The following is a 13,967-nucleotide window of genomic DNA, read 5'->3' as shown; positions in this document are numbered from 1 at the left end:
CTTCCTCAGGTGGCGTAAGTCACCTTCTCCTGGAAAAGGAGGGTGGGTGCATATTCTCTCTGGGTCCTTCCTCACCTCACGTTTTAGGGGACAAGGTAGGGGGGACCCCAAAATGCAGGCCCTTATCCAATAACCATGCTGACACCCCTCCACCCTCCTCCCACTTTCCTTTATTGAAATAAAATCTCTGTGATCAGAAAACAATAGAAACGATCATGAGAATCATCACAGGGAGCCCCAGGGCTTGACATTGCCCTGGGCCACAAGTGGGGTGCATGCGAGTTTGTGTTTGTACATTCAGGCAGGCCCAGAGGAATGGGAGGCAGGCTTGGTTAAGAACGAGGATTCTGGTGCAGGGGTTGGAGAGAGCACAGCTCTCCCCACGGCCCCTCCCAGGCTCCACAGGGCTGGGGTCAGGCTGCACTGGCCCCAGACCTCTGCCTGACCCGCCGCTCTCAACAGCTTCTGCAAGGGACGGACGTTACACTCGTTTGTGAGGGACCCCAAGACATCGCTGGACATCAACAAGACGCGGCAGATCGCTCAGGAGATCATCAAGGTAAGGGGCGCCCTCCTGCTCTGCCTGCCTGTGTCAGGGTGGTGGTGGCGGCCTTTGTCTCTCCCCTGCATTGGGGTACCTCAAGGGTGGGACCCCTACACTCCTCCCCTCCATCTGTCTCTCATCCAGTTAGAGCTACAGCTGGAAACTAGGTGAGCGGTGAGGGAATGGATTGGTCAGGGGGGAACGCAGCGGGCTTTAACGCCAGGCGGCCTGAGTTTGAATCCTGCTCCCATCAGCTGTGTGACTTCGGCAGGTGGTTAAGCCTCTCTGAGCCTTGGCTTCCGTATAAAACGGGGAAACCAACATACCCTCCCTTGGAGGATGGACACAAGGGTAACACGGGATAATCTACGGAGAGAGCATTGGGCCCGGGCCAGCACAGGGTGTGTCTGTTAGCATTGTTGTGGGGGCTGGGGGGGCACCCACACTTCTGCCTTAAAGTTTCCAAATCCAAGTTTCATGAGGACAGGCCCCCGGGCTCAACTCAGGCAGCCCTTTCTCTTTGTTTCATCCTTTTAAAATAATTAAATAAAAATGAAAGAAAAACTTTTTTTTTTTTTTTGCTTTATTTAGCAACAGGCCCAGATAAAAACTAGAATACTTCGGGGTGGGAGTTCCTCTTTTCTTGGTTTCGGTTGAAAAGCTTTCCCAGCAGCTGCCCCCATGTTTGGGTCCCTTTCCGGCCTTTCCTTTCTCTTCTGCCTTAGCCCGGCCTCCTTTCCTTTCTCCGCCCTCTCCCTCCTTCCGTCCCTTTCGGGGGTGTGACTTTTAATAGGAAAAGTTAAACATCACAGTGACTTTTATGGACAAACCAAGATTTCCACGTGACATTTCCCTGTGGCCGAGCTAATGAATTAAACGTGTGAAGCCCCGAAAACCAAAACACCACCTTTATGCCTTCCCTGAGCCTCTCATTTCAGAGAGGCCGGGGAGAGCGGCAGCGTGTGGGAAATGGCTCGCCTGTCCCCATTTCACATGGCGGACTAGGAAACAGAAGCATGGCGAAAATGAGACTTAATAACACTCTGGAGAGTGGGCGCCCATGGTACAGGATCTCTCGCTGGGCAAGGGACATAGCCTATTTACGTAGACCCTCCTCCAGTTCCTCATTGGCTGCATACTATGTCATCACCTGTTTCCTAATAGGTCACCTCGGTCTTGCTGTCTCCCATTGGGTTATTTAAAAAAAAAAAAAAAGGGCTGGGGCCTTCTCTAGTGGCCTTGACCTCCCTTTGTCTAGGGCAGCAGTTCTCAACCCGTGGGTCGCGACCCTTTGGGGGTCGAACGACCCTTTCACAGGGGTCGCCTAAGACCATCGGAAAACACATAGATAATTACATATTGTTTGTGTGATTAATCACTATGCTTTAATTATGTTCAATTTGTAACAATGAAATTGGGGGTCACCACAGCATGCGGAACTGTGTTAAAGGGTCGCGGCGTTAGGAAGGTTGAGAACCACTGGTCTAGGGGAATCTTCCTAGGACGCGTGCTCTCAGCCACAGGGACAGCTCTCATCCTCTCTCCCCACCCCCACATCCTGTTTGCTCCTGGGAAATTCAGCAGCCGCCTGGCCACATGCTGTTTCTTTTCTGTGAAGATAAATCAGAGGCATATTTATTACAAGTGCCACACCTACTTCGTGTGCCCCCCGATGTGCTAGGCCCTGCTCCCCTCCGCCTCTCCGCCTCCTCAGACTGTTCTGTCTGCATGTTCTCACAACACTGAGCCATCACACAGATTCCGGGGCAGAAGAGAAAAGTCACTCAGAGGTGTAGCTGCAGAGCCCTGGGTTTGGCATTAGAAGACAGCTTTGACCTTGAAGCGATCATGCCAACGTCAGGTCGCCCACGTCCCCTACCTGGCCAGGCCGTGTTCGGTCCACATAGAGCACTGGTTAGAAGTCACCCACTCCGCCCTTTCACTTGTCAGATGAGGAAACTGAGGCTCCGAGAAGCCGAGTGTCCAAGGCCGCACAGCCAATTAGAATCTGAGCTGAGATGGAACTTGGACCCCAGATTTCAGCCATTATTCCAGAACCCCCATGACAGCACAGATGCCAGGACCTCCCGAACTCGGGGACGCCCTCTGTGGGAATTCCTCTCTGTCTCTCCCTCCCCCCGAGCCCTTGCCCAGTCTGAGGGTACAAGCCGGCTGGTTAAAGCCTGGATAGAGGTCCCAGATCACATGGGTCCTGTGTGCCTTAATGCGGATGGTTTCGTCATGCTTTATATACTTCCTGGCACCCAGCTTCCCACCCCCTCCCTCTCCTCGTGTCCCACGTTAGCTAAGTCTGAGGAGGATGCTGGACAACACAGGCATGGAAAGGGCACCGATGGACCAAAACCAGATCTCAGCTGTGCGGCCTGGAGCAGGTGACCGCCTCTCTCTGAGTTGGGTTTCCTCATCTGTAAAATGGAGACAGTTACACCGCGTGAGATTATGAAGATTAAGTGAGGCGATCTGGGTAGGGCGTCAAGCTCGGTGCCTGGCCCAGGTGGACACTAGGTCATTGCCACTCATCTCCCCTCCCCCTGACGTGGGCTCCGCTGTCTTCCAGGGCATGGGCTATCTGCATGCCAAGGGCATCGTGCACAAGGATCTCAAATCCAAGAATGTCTTCTATGACAACGGCAAAGTGGTCATCACTGACTTTGGGCTGTTCGGGATGTCGGGTGTGGTCCGAGAGGGACGGTGAGTTGGCCTTGGGCTTCCAGACGGAACTGGGAGGAACTGGGGTGCTGGGTGGGCCTGGGTCCAGCTGGGGCCTGGGCACTCCTGCGTCTGAGGAGCAGCCCTCCCTGTAGGAACGGCCAGTTTGCTTTGGTCCTGCCTTTGTGGTTCTGGTCCAGAATCAGATTCAGATGACCTGTAGGTCCCTCGTACACTTGATTCTCAGGCTGACCCAGGGAGGCTGGGTCCCCTCACTCACATTTACCACCTTGGGCAGAGGACCAGGGTTTAAGTCCCCCATGTGAGGAAGGGCATCAGGTGTTATTTCTCCAAATCTGGTGGGATGGGGAGAAAGCTCCTTTCTAAGCATCTGGGGGACACCCGGGAGGCAGGGTGGCAGCCAGGCTGGAGAGCCAGCTCCAGGCCAGGTCCTGAGATGCACAGCAGGTCTGATTTCCTGAACAGGGATGTGCTCCGAGAACCAGGCACCTGCCAGTGCGGCTCCCTCCCCATCCCCCTTCTTGGCCGGCTTCCCTAGAAAAACCTGGCCATCCCTCTCCTGCTACATTCCCCCCAAGCACCCGTGCCTTGGCAGGTGCAGGCTCAGCGTGCGGCCCCTCTGGGCCGGGCGTGGGTGGTGCCGGGCGAGCCTCTGATGGCCGCTCGCTGAAAGGCTTTGTGTCCGTGCCCTGGCTTCTTGGCCACCAGGCGTGAGAACCAGCTGAAGCTGTCACATGACTGGCTGTGCTACTTGGCTCCTGAGATCGTGCGTGAGATGACGCCCGGGAAAGAAGAGGATCAGCTGCCGTTCTCCAAAGCTGCTGACGTCTATGCCTTCGGGTGAGGAGGCCCTCCTGCTGGGGCTCTGAGGCTGGGGGGCCGGGGGGGGGGTAGGGTGGGCGTGCTTTGAGCCCTGGCTCTGCTGCTTGTTGGGCGAGTGACTACACTACTGACCCTCCCTTTCCCTACCTGTAAAACGGGAGAGTAATGGCACCTCCCCAATAGGATAGTTCCCTGGGGACTAAGGTCTCACCCATTGTCCGTGAGGACGCTCACCAGAGCTAAGAGCTGCCCCTCTGGGTCCCCTCACTCCGGGATGTCCTGCCAGCAGCCTCTAGTGCCCCAGGAAACTGAGCAGAAGGAAAACGGAGAATACAGGGTGGGGCAAAAGGTTTGCAGTTGTGAGTACACGAAACAGATCATTCTTACATTACTATTTATTTTCCATACGAATAACTGCAAACCTCCTTCTGCCCCACCCTGTCTAATAGGAAGTTTTCTCTTGGCCGCATTGAAAAAGAAAAACCGATGAAATCCGTTGCAGTCATATGTTTTCTGTAACTCGGATTCTCCAAAGTATTATCCCTTCAACGTGTAATCAGAAATTAAAATTGAAGGGGCTGCCTTACCGTACGGAGTCGCAAAGCCTGGCGTGTATTTTACACCCACAGCACAACTCAGCCCCACGCCCGACACGAGAGTGGCTCAGTGGCCCCCACACAGGACAGTGTGGCTCTAACAGTCGGGAGAGGCCAGGGGACTGGGAGAGGCTGAGTGAGGCCTCACCCTGTAATCTCTCAGATGTCCTTCCCTCGGCGGTGGTCTCCCCGCCCCCCTCCTTCCCTATCATTTCTGAAGCACCCTTGTGTGCCAGGCACCGGGCGTGGCGTTTTTGTTGCCCCTCAAACAACCTTTGGATGTAGGTGTCAGTCCCACTGAGGTTGACAGTTGTACCAGGATCTCTGCTCGGAGCCTGGGCTGCCTCACACTCCCCAGCACAATGGGAACGCCAGGCCACAGACCCCCTAGACCAGTGGTTCTCAACCTTCTGGCCCTTTAAATACAGTTCCTCATGTTGTGACCCAACCATAAAATTATTTTCGTTGCTACTTCATAACTGTCATGTTGCTACTGTTATGAATCGTCATGTAAATATCTGATATGCAGGATGGTCTTAGGCGACCCCTGTGAAAGGGTCGTTTGACCGCCAAAGGGGTCGCGACCCACAGGTTGAGAACCGCTGCTCTAGACCCTCCAAGACGCGGTCATGGCATTCCCTGAAGCCCGGCGGGTAGAGGAGGCTGGAGAAGGATCCTGCAGCCTCTGGCTGGGCTCCTGGAATTGGCAGCAGGCGCCCGGCAGTGAGCTGGGCTGAGCGATCCAGGAGCTCAGGCTGCACGGATGGTCTCCACAGGACCGTTTGGTATGAGCTGCAAGCAAGAGACTGGCCCTTTAAGAACCAAGCCGCAGAGGCCTTGATCTGGCAGATCGGAAGTGGAGAGGGAATGAAGCGAGTCCTGGCCTCCGCCAGCCTGGGGAAGGAGGTCACGGTGAGTAGCCACCTGTCCGAGGAGCGGGAGGAAGGGCGAGGGCAGTGATGGCGAACCTATGACATGCATGTCAGATGACACGCGAACTCATTTTTTTGGTTGATTTCTCTTTGTTAGATGGCATTTAAATATATAAAATAAATATCAAAAATATACATCTTTGTTTTACTGTGGTTGCAAATATCAAAAAATGTCTATATGTGACACGGCACCAGAGTTAAGTTAGCGTTTTTCAAAACGCTGACACGCCGAGCTCAGAAGGTTCGCCATCGCTGGGCTAGAGGGAGGGCGTAGGCACCTGACCTGGCTGCGCGGCCTTCACACACCTGAGCCGCCGGACCCGGGCAGGTGTGTGCCAGGCCCGCCTCAGTGCTGCTGGCTGGCGGCCGTGTCCTTTGTCGCCCCGCGCTCACCCTCCTTCTTAAAAAGAAAGCTTCCCTGCCCGCTGGTTGGTTGAGTTCAAACCTGCTGTGTTCTGGCGTCACCTGGAGTCTGTTTATCTTCTTCAGTCAGGCCCTTGATTGGGCCCTGGCAGTGGAAGATTTCTGTTCCCCTCCACTTTCCGAGACGATTTCTGGTTTATGGCTGTTCTAGTTTCCTGCCTATGGTTTCTTGGTTTTCTAGTGGAAACTTCCGCCAGACAGAATTCGGTCCTTCCTCGTGAGTTTCCGTGTCTTTTACCTTCTGTCACGTTGCCTCCCATCCCTCCCCAGAGCTGGGTCCGCAGTGAGGGGATTTCCTTGATGTCATTTTCTACTGCTTCTACCTCACGTTTTATTTCGGAGGCTACATGATTCATTGCAAGCACTTTGTCACTTTGTCAATTTCTTTACACTGGTCTTGTTTTATGGATAATCCTCCCCCACACGCACACACACCGTGTCCTCAGTCGGTGTTTTTAGGGTCCGTTTATCCCCAGTTTTCCTACCTGGCAGCCACCCAGGGGCCCGGACATAGTGAGGAGCAAACACCTGAGCTGCTGAGTCTAAGTGGGTGTGCACGTGCCGCTGTCACATGGGCACGTCGGCCTGACCGTGCAGGATGTTTGCTCACAGGTAGCTCTGCGTCAAAGGCTGAAGGGGGGGTGTGTACATGTGTGGGTCCCTGAGACTAGGCCCCAGATCGCCACGGTGAGCAGGGCTCTGCTCGGGGCCGCCCTGCTGCCCGCTCTTACCTGCTGCCCCGCATTTGGTCCTTGTCACTCAGCCTTCGTCCCCGTGACGCTGAGGCTCCCACCTGTTGCCGCCCCCTCTGCACACATTCAGAGCATCTTGTGTTTCCCCTGTCAACACACCGCCTTCCCCTTTCCGTTCTAAAAACTGGTGGCTTCCTTGCCGATGTCTTTTCTATGGCCTGTTACTCAGCTTTGTTGCTGTTGTTCCAGGGAGGTCTGAGAAGGAAGGAGGGAGCCCTATCTGGTTTGGCTCAGTGGATAGAGCATCAGCCTGTGGACTGAAGGGTCCCGGGTTCGATTCCAATCAAGGGCACGTGCCCGGGTTGCAGGCTCGATCCCCAGTAAAGGGCGTGCAGGAGGCAGCTGATCAAGGATTCTCTCTCATCATTGATGTTTCTCTCTCCCTTGCCCTTCCTCTCTGAAATCAATAAAAATATATTTTTTTAAAAAGAAGGAAGGAGGGGAGATGGGCTTGTGCGTTTCTATTTGAACTGGAAGCATGAGCGCTTTTCTGAAATTCGGTTATTTCTCAGCCCTGCTGGCCAGTCATCGCAATGTCAGCAGGACGTTCAGGGACCACCAGCCGGGGGTGCTTGCGAGCGTGGAGGGGACCCTGTGCGGAGGCCCCTGTGCGGAGGCCCCAGCCCACCTTCCTCCCTCTCAGCCGGCTCCACCCACTAACGCCGCCTCTGCCCGCAGGAGATCCTGTCCGCCTGCTGGGCTTTCGACCTGCAGGAGAGGCCCAGCTTCACGCTGCTGATGGAAATGCTGGAGAAGCTGCCCAAGCTGAACCGGCGGCTCTCCCACCCTGGGCACTTCTGGAAGTCTGCTGAGTAAGTACCCCTTCAGCGGCCAAACCCGCCAGCCAGCCTTGGGAGCTGCATGTGGGGTCTCAGAGGGCACCATGTGCCCTGTGTGCCCAGGACGGTGGCAAACACTCAAAGCAGATTAGCCGGAGGGCCTCATTCCTCACCGATGACACCGCGTCTGGTCCGGAGACTCCCTTTGTCTCCAGCTCTCCTCTGAAAACTCCCGTATCACTGTTCTCAGAGAAGTGCTGACGCCAGGCCCAGGCCAGGCCCAGACGAGAGGATGCTGCGTAGGACAGGGCCACACGGGCCTCTGGGCGTCAGAGCATCACCAAAACCCGCAGAGTGGCTGTGGCTTAAAATAGTGCAGACTCGGCACAGAGCTTTCTAGTCCCCCAACCTTTCTCCTTTGCTCAGTAAACAGGTGATGGGTGAGTGAACGCATGAGGGAATAATTACAGTATGCTGAGTGCTGGGACAGAGCACGGCCGCTGTGGGAGCAGGGACGGGCCCTCTGCCCACCCAGGGAGCTTGAGGAAGGGTCTCCGGCAGAGAAGTCCTTGGAGCTGGGCTTTGAACAGGAGCCGTCCCAGCAGAGACCAGGAGCAGGGGGTTCTCCTGGACTTGCAAGAAGTAACTCATTTGACAGTCTGGGCCCCGGTTTTCTCATCTGCAGAAGGGAAAGCTAGGTGCTGTGAGATGGTTCCAGATCCCCCACAGACCCCATAGCCCACGGTCTCATTTCGCCGAGGGAAACTGAGGCGCCGCTGGGCACTGCTTCTGGCCCACCGCGATCAGCGTTAGCCTCTAAGGAAAAGAATGCCAGCGCCCCCTCACGAGTCCGTGTCACAGCTTCCTGTTCGTGACGTTTCCTTCCACACTCAGCCTCTAATTCTCCTTTTCTTTTTCTTTCCCATCGGTTTTGTTGCTTTTTTATTTTGGGGGGTGGCTGATGCGATGGCCTGTCCTGTCATCTCCGTCTCTCTCCCCACCATCCTGATTCCTGTGGCTCCTCCTCCACCTGCCACGCGGGGGGGCCGACCCTATGGCATCACCTGCGGACTTCGCTCCTCCCACACCTGGCAACATGCTCGCGGGCACTCCCAGTCGCTGGCGGAGCCGATACTACGGGAAAGGACGCTACGGCCACCCTGACTTTAAGAACCCCTGCCCCGCTCTGGAGGAATAGTGTGTCTTCTGTTACTTCCCTTCCTCTCTGCCTGTCGCAGCCTCCCCTCCGCTCACTCCGCTTCCTGCCTGTCTGCATCCAGCTACCTCATCTTTGTGTGTGTTCTTCTCATAAACCAAAGGGATGTTTTTGCAGCTGAAACGGCCACCAGCAGGGCCTCTGCCCACCCTGTGGCAGACGATGGCTTGCGCCTGGGTCAGAGAGAGAACGGAGGTCATCGTCTGAGACCCCCGGGTGCCCTCTGGCCAGAGCTTACAGAAGAATGCAGTGAGCAGAAATTTAGTGAGCTCCAAGAAGTCCATCTGCATAGTCCAGGGCTGAGGGGCAGAGGGCCCATTGGCCAACCTCTGATTCAGATCCTGTGACCGGGCTCCAGGCAGCTCAGGGATGGTTCTTCGCGCCAGTTTCCCCTCCCTGCCCGCTCGGCTGCCAGGCCTGGGATGGAACAGGAGCGTCCCTTTCTCTCCAGGGAAAGAGGGTCCCCTGACCTGGCCAGGCCCCGGCTGCTGCCCCCGCCCCGTGGGGCCCGGTTCTCACTCACGCTGCTCTCCCTTCTCTTTCCTCCCATAGGTTGTAGGCCTGGCTGCCTCGCATGTGCCTGGGGCTTTCTTCCTCCTAATCGTCACTCAGCACCTCGACTCCTGCTCAAATGCAAACCGAGAGGCGGGCACTAACCCGGGGACGCCATCTCTGCCGCTCCACCTTCTCTCCTGAGGCCTCCTCTTTTGCTTTGTTTGTTTTAAAAACTGGCCCCTCCGTCTCCACGGCCTGCGTGTGCCTGAATAACTGATGTCCGCGGAGGACCCCCTAACAACTCCCCCCAGAAGGCCCTGGACGCGGCTGCACCCTCTCTAGCTCTTCCTCTGCGGGTGCTAGCGTGTTTTGTTGGGTGGCCCTGCCTCCTACTAACAGCTCAGTGAGACCTGTGCCCTCCCCCCACCCTGCCAACCTGCACGTTGCCAACCCCAGCACGTCGGCCTCCCAGTGGCTGGGTCCAAAGAACAGGGGGAGGGGGTCTGCTTGGCTATTAACCGTAGGGATCTTGTCCAGCAAGGAGTGGGGCGATTTCAGAGCTGCGCAGGGCCGTGCCCTCTGCAGGGCTGCCGGTGGTGGACACCCCAAGGTCTGTTGCCGTAAAAGACACCAGCTTGGAAGGACTGCTCAGCAGCGCTCAGGGGGGTCGTCTGAAAGCAAGGGGCCTGTCTCCAAACAGTTTCACTGATGAAAGCAAAGCTCCTGCCCCCTCCCACCCGCAACGTTGCTCCCTTTACATCTGCCCAGTGCAGATGGAAATTTCCAGACCCTGAGTCAGCTCATCGAGAGTGTGGTTGGCTGGGCACCCAGAGTCCCTGCATTGTTGCCAAATGCAGATTCCTGGGCCCCCAAGACCCGATTCCGGTCTCTGGAGGCCGGCCCTGAGCACTGCGTGCTTCCAGGTGGCCCTCTGATGTGTGAGGCCCACTTCTCACAGGAGCTGGTGATGTCACTCAGCTCTGGGGTCCGGTGTCCTTCTCCCAGCTCCTCTGGGAGCAGAGCTTCCCTGGGCTGTGGTGAGAAGTCAGCTCAGAGGAGCCCATGGCAGGTACTTGCTCTGGGAGCTGGGGGCTGTGAGATGCACAAGCCGCCCCCCTCCAGGGGGCGTGTGGCCAAGGCTGGGCTCCCAACTCAGCACGACCAGGAGCAGCTCTGTCGAGACTACAGCCGTTGGCTGTGGAATCATTCTCCCTTCTTGGTGGGCTGGGTCCTCTGTGAGCTTCTGGAATTGGCCCACTCCTTAGCTCATGTCACCCTAACCTGATCGGGACCAGCGGGGCTGTAACCCTTGTTTTTGTTCCTCTTTGCAGCATTAACAGCAGCAAAGTTGTACCCCGGTTTGAGAGGTTTGGCTTGGGCGCCCTGGAGGCCAGTAATCCAAAGATGTAGCCAGCTGTGCAGTTTTTTCCCCGCCGATTTCCTCCTTTTTCAAAGTGTTTCTAAAACATCCACACAACCTCCACCACAAAAAGCAGCACTTGCTGCCGAAACGTCCGCCCGCCGCTCTCCCAAGCGCCGCAAGCCAGGAGCCTGCGTTCTGGGCTCAGACCTGTTTGTGCGCAGAAAACACCGGGTCTCGGAGACGGAGCTGCACCTGCTGTTTCTTAAAGTGACATCACCAACAACCAAACCTGTCCCGACGGGCAGCCAATGTTTACATGTGCGATGTTTTACAATAGGTAATAATAAAAGCGGGCTGTGCGGAGGGGCGCCGGCCCGCCGGCCGGGACAGTGGACGTGGTGCCCCTGTGGAGAGCCCTGTGGGCAGGGAGCCCGCGCTGGGCCGCAGGAAGGAAGGCCTCAATGTTGTGGACGTTTTGGGGGAAGGATGGAGGACCACAGATCTGACCTCACCTCTGCTTTGGCCCTAAATCCTGTTGGGGGGGCGGGGGAAGCTCCCTCGGCCGGTGTCTCCCCTCGTTCCTTCCTCCTCTTGCAGAGGAAACCCTGGCTGGGAACCGAGCTGGAATACGCGGGTCCCCAGATCCCAGAGAGCTGGGTTCACCTCTGACCCCTGCAGTTCAGCCCACCCCAGCTGGAAAGGGAGAGATGGATCAAACCCGAGTAACATCTGCACTGATCCAGTGCTTCCACCTTCTGCAGCGAAGTTTCCTTCCTGCCCCCAGGGAGGCAGCCAGGGCCGCGGCTTTTTAAACACAGATGACTCCCTGACTGACATTTGATTTGACCCCAGAGCGAAGGCCGTGTGTGCCGCGAAGGCTCCATGAGGACAAGGAAGGTGCGGGGGGAGGAGAAGCAGCAGTGGGTCCCCGAGCCCTCTCCCAGCCTCAGTGTTACCTGGCTGGCCCCTTAGGAACCCATCCTCAGTCACCCCAAGGCCTGGAGCCGCCCATCTCTTCCCCGGACCCAGTCCTGTTGAAGCCCCTCAGCCCACTCCTGGCTCCCCCACTCTCCATGTGCAGAGCTAAGATGGGAGGCATGTGCCCTCCCTTTCATGAGAGCCCCCCAGTCTCCGGAGCCTTCCCCAGCACCGAGTCAGGCCTCCCTGTCAGGCCTCCGTTTGAACCAGGACAGCCCGTGATGAGAGAGCATCCTGCCTGTCTTCATTGGAAGCTGCCGCCTCAAGAGACAAGTGCCACGCAGCAAAGAAGCCCATCAGTGGACGTTCTGTCCTACTAGGCTCCCAACCAGAAATGACCAAGGAGGGTGAGAGTGGCCGTGTGGTTGGGTTCAGGCCCAGAACCTGGGTCCGTGCTCTGAGCCAAGATGGGAGGCAGGTGGTCCTCCCACCCCTTTCACTTATGCCCCTAGCAAAGCTCCCAATCGTCAGAGCCGCCCTCCCCCTTCCTGGTCTGACCAAAATGCCGTATGAAACGGGCCTCTGCCCAGACGCTGAGGGCTGTGGGCCCGTCTCCAGGCCAGGCCAGCACCCTGGCTGAGCAGTACTTGGAGAGCACAGTTGCCGGGCAATGCAAGGTACCCGGCTCCCGCTGCCCGTCCGCCCTCCGGATGGGAGCGCCTCCCCACCTCCCAGTTAGGGTGTGGGAGGAAGATGGGAGCTGGAAACCAGTGGCTTCGGCTTGTGTGGGTCTGTCCTCTGGGGCTGTCTGTTTCTCCCATCATGCCTTTGGCTTCCCCCGTCCGCCCTCTACAAGGTCACCCCCACCGTCATCACAGTGTGTGACTGCTGCCTCTCGGCTTCCCCCTGAGCCGGAGGCCGTGCTGGTGAGCCCTGGGCTTGGACAGCAGCGAGCACTCGGGGCTCAGCGCATCCTTCGCCCACGAAAGTTAGTCTGCGTTTTGTTTTTTCTCATGAGTGTGACACTCGTGGGTCAGCTCAAGAAGCGTTTGCTGAGCAGCTACTGTGCTCTGTGCAAGTGCTGGGGGCCTGGTGATAAGACAGGCACCGTCTCCACCCTGATGGAACTGACGGTCTGCCAGGAACCCCAAGAGTGTAGCTGAGCGTCTGGGGGGCACCTCTTCTCCAAGGCCCCGGGCAGCCTCCCCACGCGTAGCCCAAGCCTCTGCACTCCCCGTCATTTAGGAGAAACACCTCGGAAAGCCCCCCCACTGGCCCCCGTCCCTTTGTTTCCATGACTGTGAATGAGGTTGGGAAGCCGTGCGCGCCCTCCGTGTGCCCTCCCTTCCTGCCTTGGAAACGTGAAGGATGACAGATACTGTGAATTCAGCCTCATGGCCAACTGTGAAGGGGAAGGAGAAGCGGGGAGGCCTCCTTGGAGAGAGCTCTGGGGGCTGCAGACGTCCGCACTGGGGTCAGAGTGGAGCCCAAGCACTGGCCCTTCAGGGCCCCCCCAGTTCCAGCCTCACCTCCAAAGTCCCGAGGTCTGTGTCCCCACTGCCTTTAGCCACCAGAGCCGCAACCACTGGGTCTCCATCCAACTTGAGGTCCTGAACCCCAGCGAGTCCCTGTTCGTCGTGAGCGGTGTGTAGCAAGGTGCCCTCTCCATGTCACCAAACTAAAGACAGGCACGGGGCCCTGGACTCTGCCCCCTCCCAGCGTTTCCTGTGACGTCAGAGGGAGTGGCGCCCTGAAGCCTGTGTTCGGTGTCGATTTGGGGGCAGGTGGAGACATAACTGTGAAGCCGAACCGGGAGCTTGTGGGCTTCGGCAACGTCAGCCGGGATCTCGTCATTGTGCACCCCCTGTGTCTCCTGTGGCCGCGGGGCACACACTTGCTCTTTTGAATGTGATGTAAAATTTGTACAGGAAAAGTTTTTATATTTTCTACCAACTGCATTTGTCTTCCAGAAATGCTATTAATTTAAATTAAAACAATGAGTATTAACGAACGTGCTATATCACTTTTTGCCACTGGCAAGAACACACCCTCTGCCAGGCCAAGCCTGGGCATCTGGAGTTTGAATAAAACTGTACCAAGGTGTCTGGGGCTTGTGTCTGCTTGGCTCCAGTCTGATGAGTGTGGGGGCTGCTCAGATGGATGGATGGTGGGGAGAACCGGAATGGGGGGGGTTCAGGGGGTTTGGGCCCACTCTGGGAGTACCTTCCAGAGAAAGAGGAGGTATGCAGGGACCTCGAAGGCAGATATTTCTAAACAGCATCAAAGTCCCATGATGCACAGAGGAAGGTCACCCAGCCCCCACTGTAACATCTGGTCACTTGGGCCAGGGTGCTTTTGCCTTGTAGAAGCCTTGGGCGATGGATGGAGTCATTTATCCAGATCTTATTTCTAGGAGCCTGTCCTTGCCAGTACCAT

At 56.9% G+C, this 13,967-nt stretch overlaps 1 protein-coding gene across 4 annotated transcripts in view; it reads left to right on the top strand.

Annotated features, from left to right (window-relative positions):
* The window catches only part of KSR1 (kinase suppressor of ras 1), a gene marked incomplete at its 5' end in the record, with an annotated part of 140,722 nt that extends 127,088 nt beyond the window's left edge, over positions 1 to 13,634 (top strand). For 2 of the 4 annotated variants that reach the window (XM_081109591.1, XM_081109594.1), the window contains 7 exons: positions 463 to 559; positions 3,123 to 3,256; positions 3,944 to 4,075; positions 5,430 to 5,565; positions 7,439 to 7,572; positions 8,656 to 8,736; positions 10,582 to 13,634. In XM_081109591.1, coding sequence (XP_080965717.1) covers positions 463 to 559; positions 3,123 to 3,256; positions 3,944 to 4,075; positions 5,430 to 5,565; positions 7,439 to 7,572; positions 8,656 to 8,736; positions 10,582 to 10,660 — 793 coding nt within the window. In that variant the 3' untranslated portion in view covers positions 10,661 to 13,634. The remainder of the gene's footprint in view (positions 1 to 462; positions 560 to 3,122; positions 3,257 to 3,943; positions 4,076 to 5,429; positions 5,566 to 7,438; positions 7,573 to 8,655; positions 8,737 to 10,581) is intronic. The other 2 variants (XM_081109593.1, XM_081109592.1) reach the window with 1 other exon arrangement.
* Positions 13,635 to 13,967: the final 333 nt, after the last annotated feature.

The sequence above is a fragment of the Myotis nattereri genome (assembly GCF_964212035.1).
Source record: "Myotis nattereri genome assembly, chromosome: 16".
NCBI classification, from domain to species: domain Eukaryota; kingdom Metazoa; phylum Chordata; class Mammalia; order Chiroptera; family Vespertilionidae; genus Myotis; species Myotis nattereri.
The sequence above is the reverse complement of the archived record's forward strand: the minus strand, read 5'-3'. Positions and strand labels throughout refer to the sequence as shown.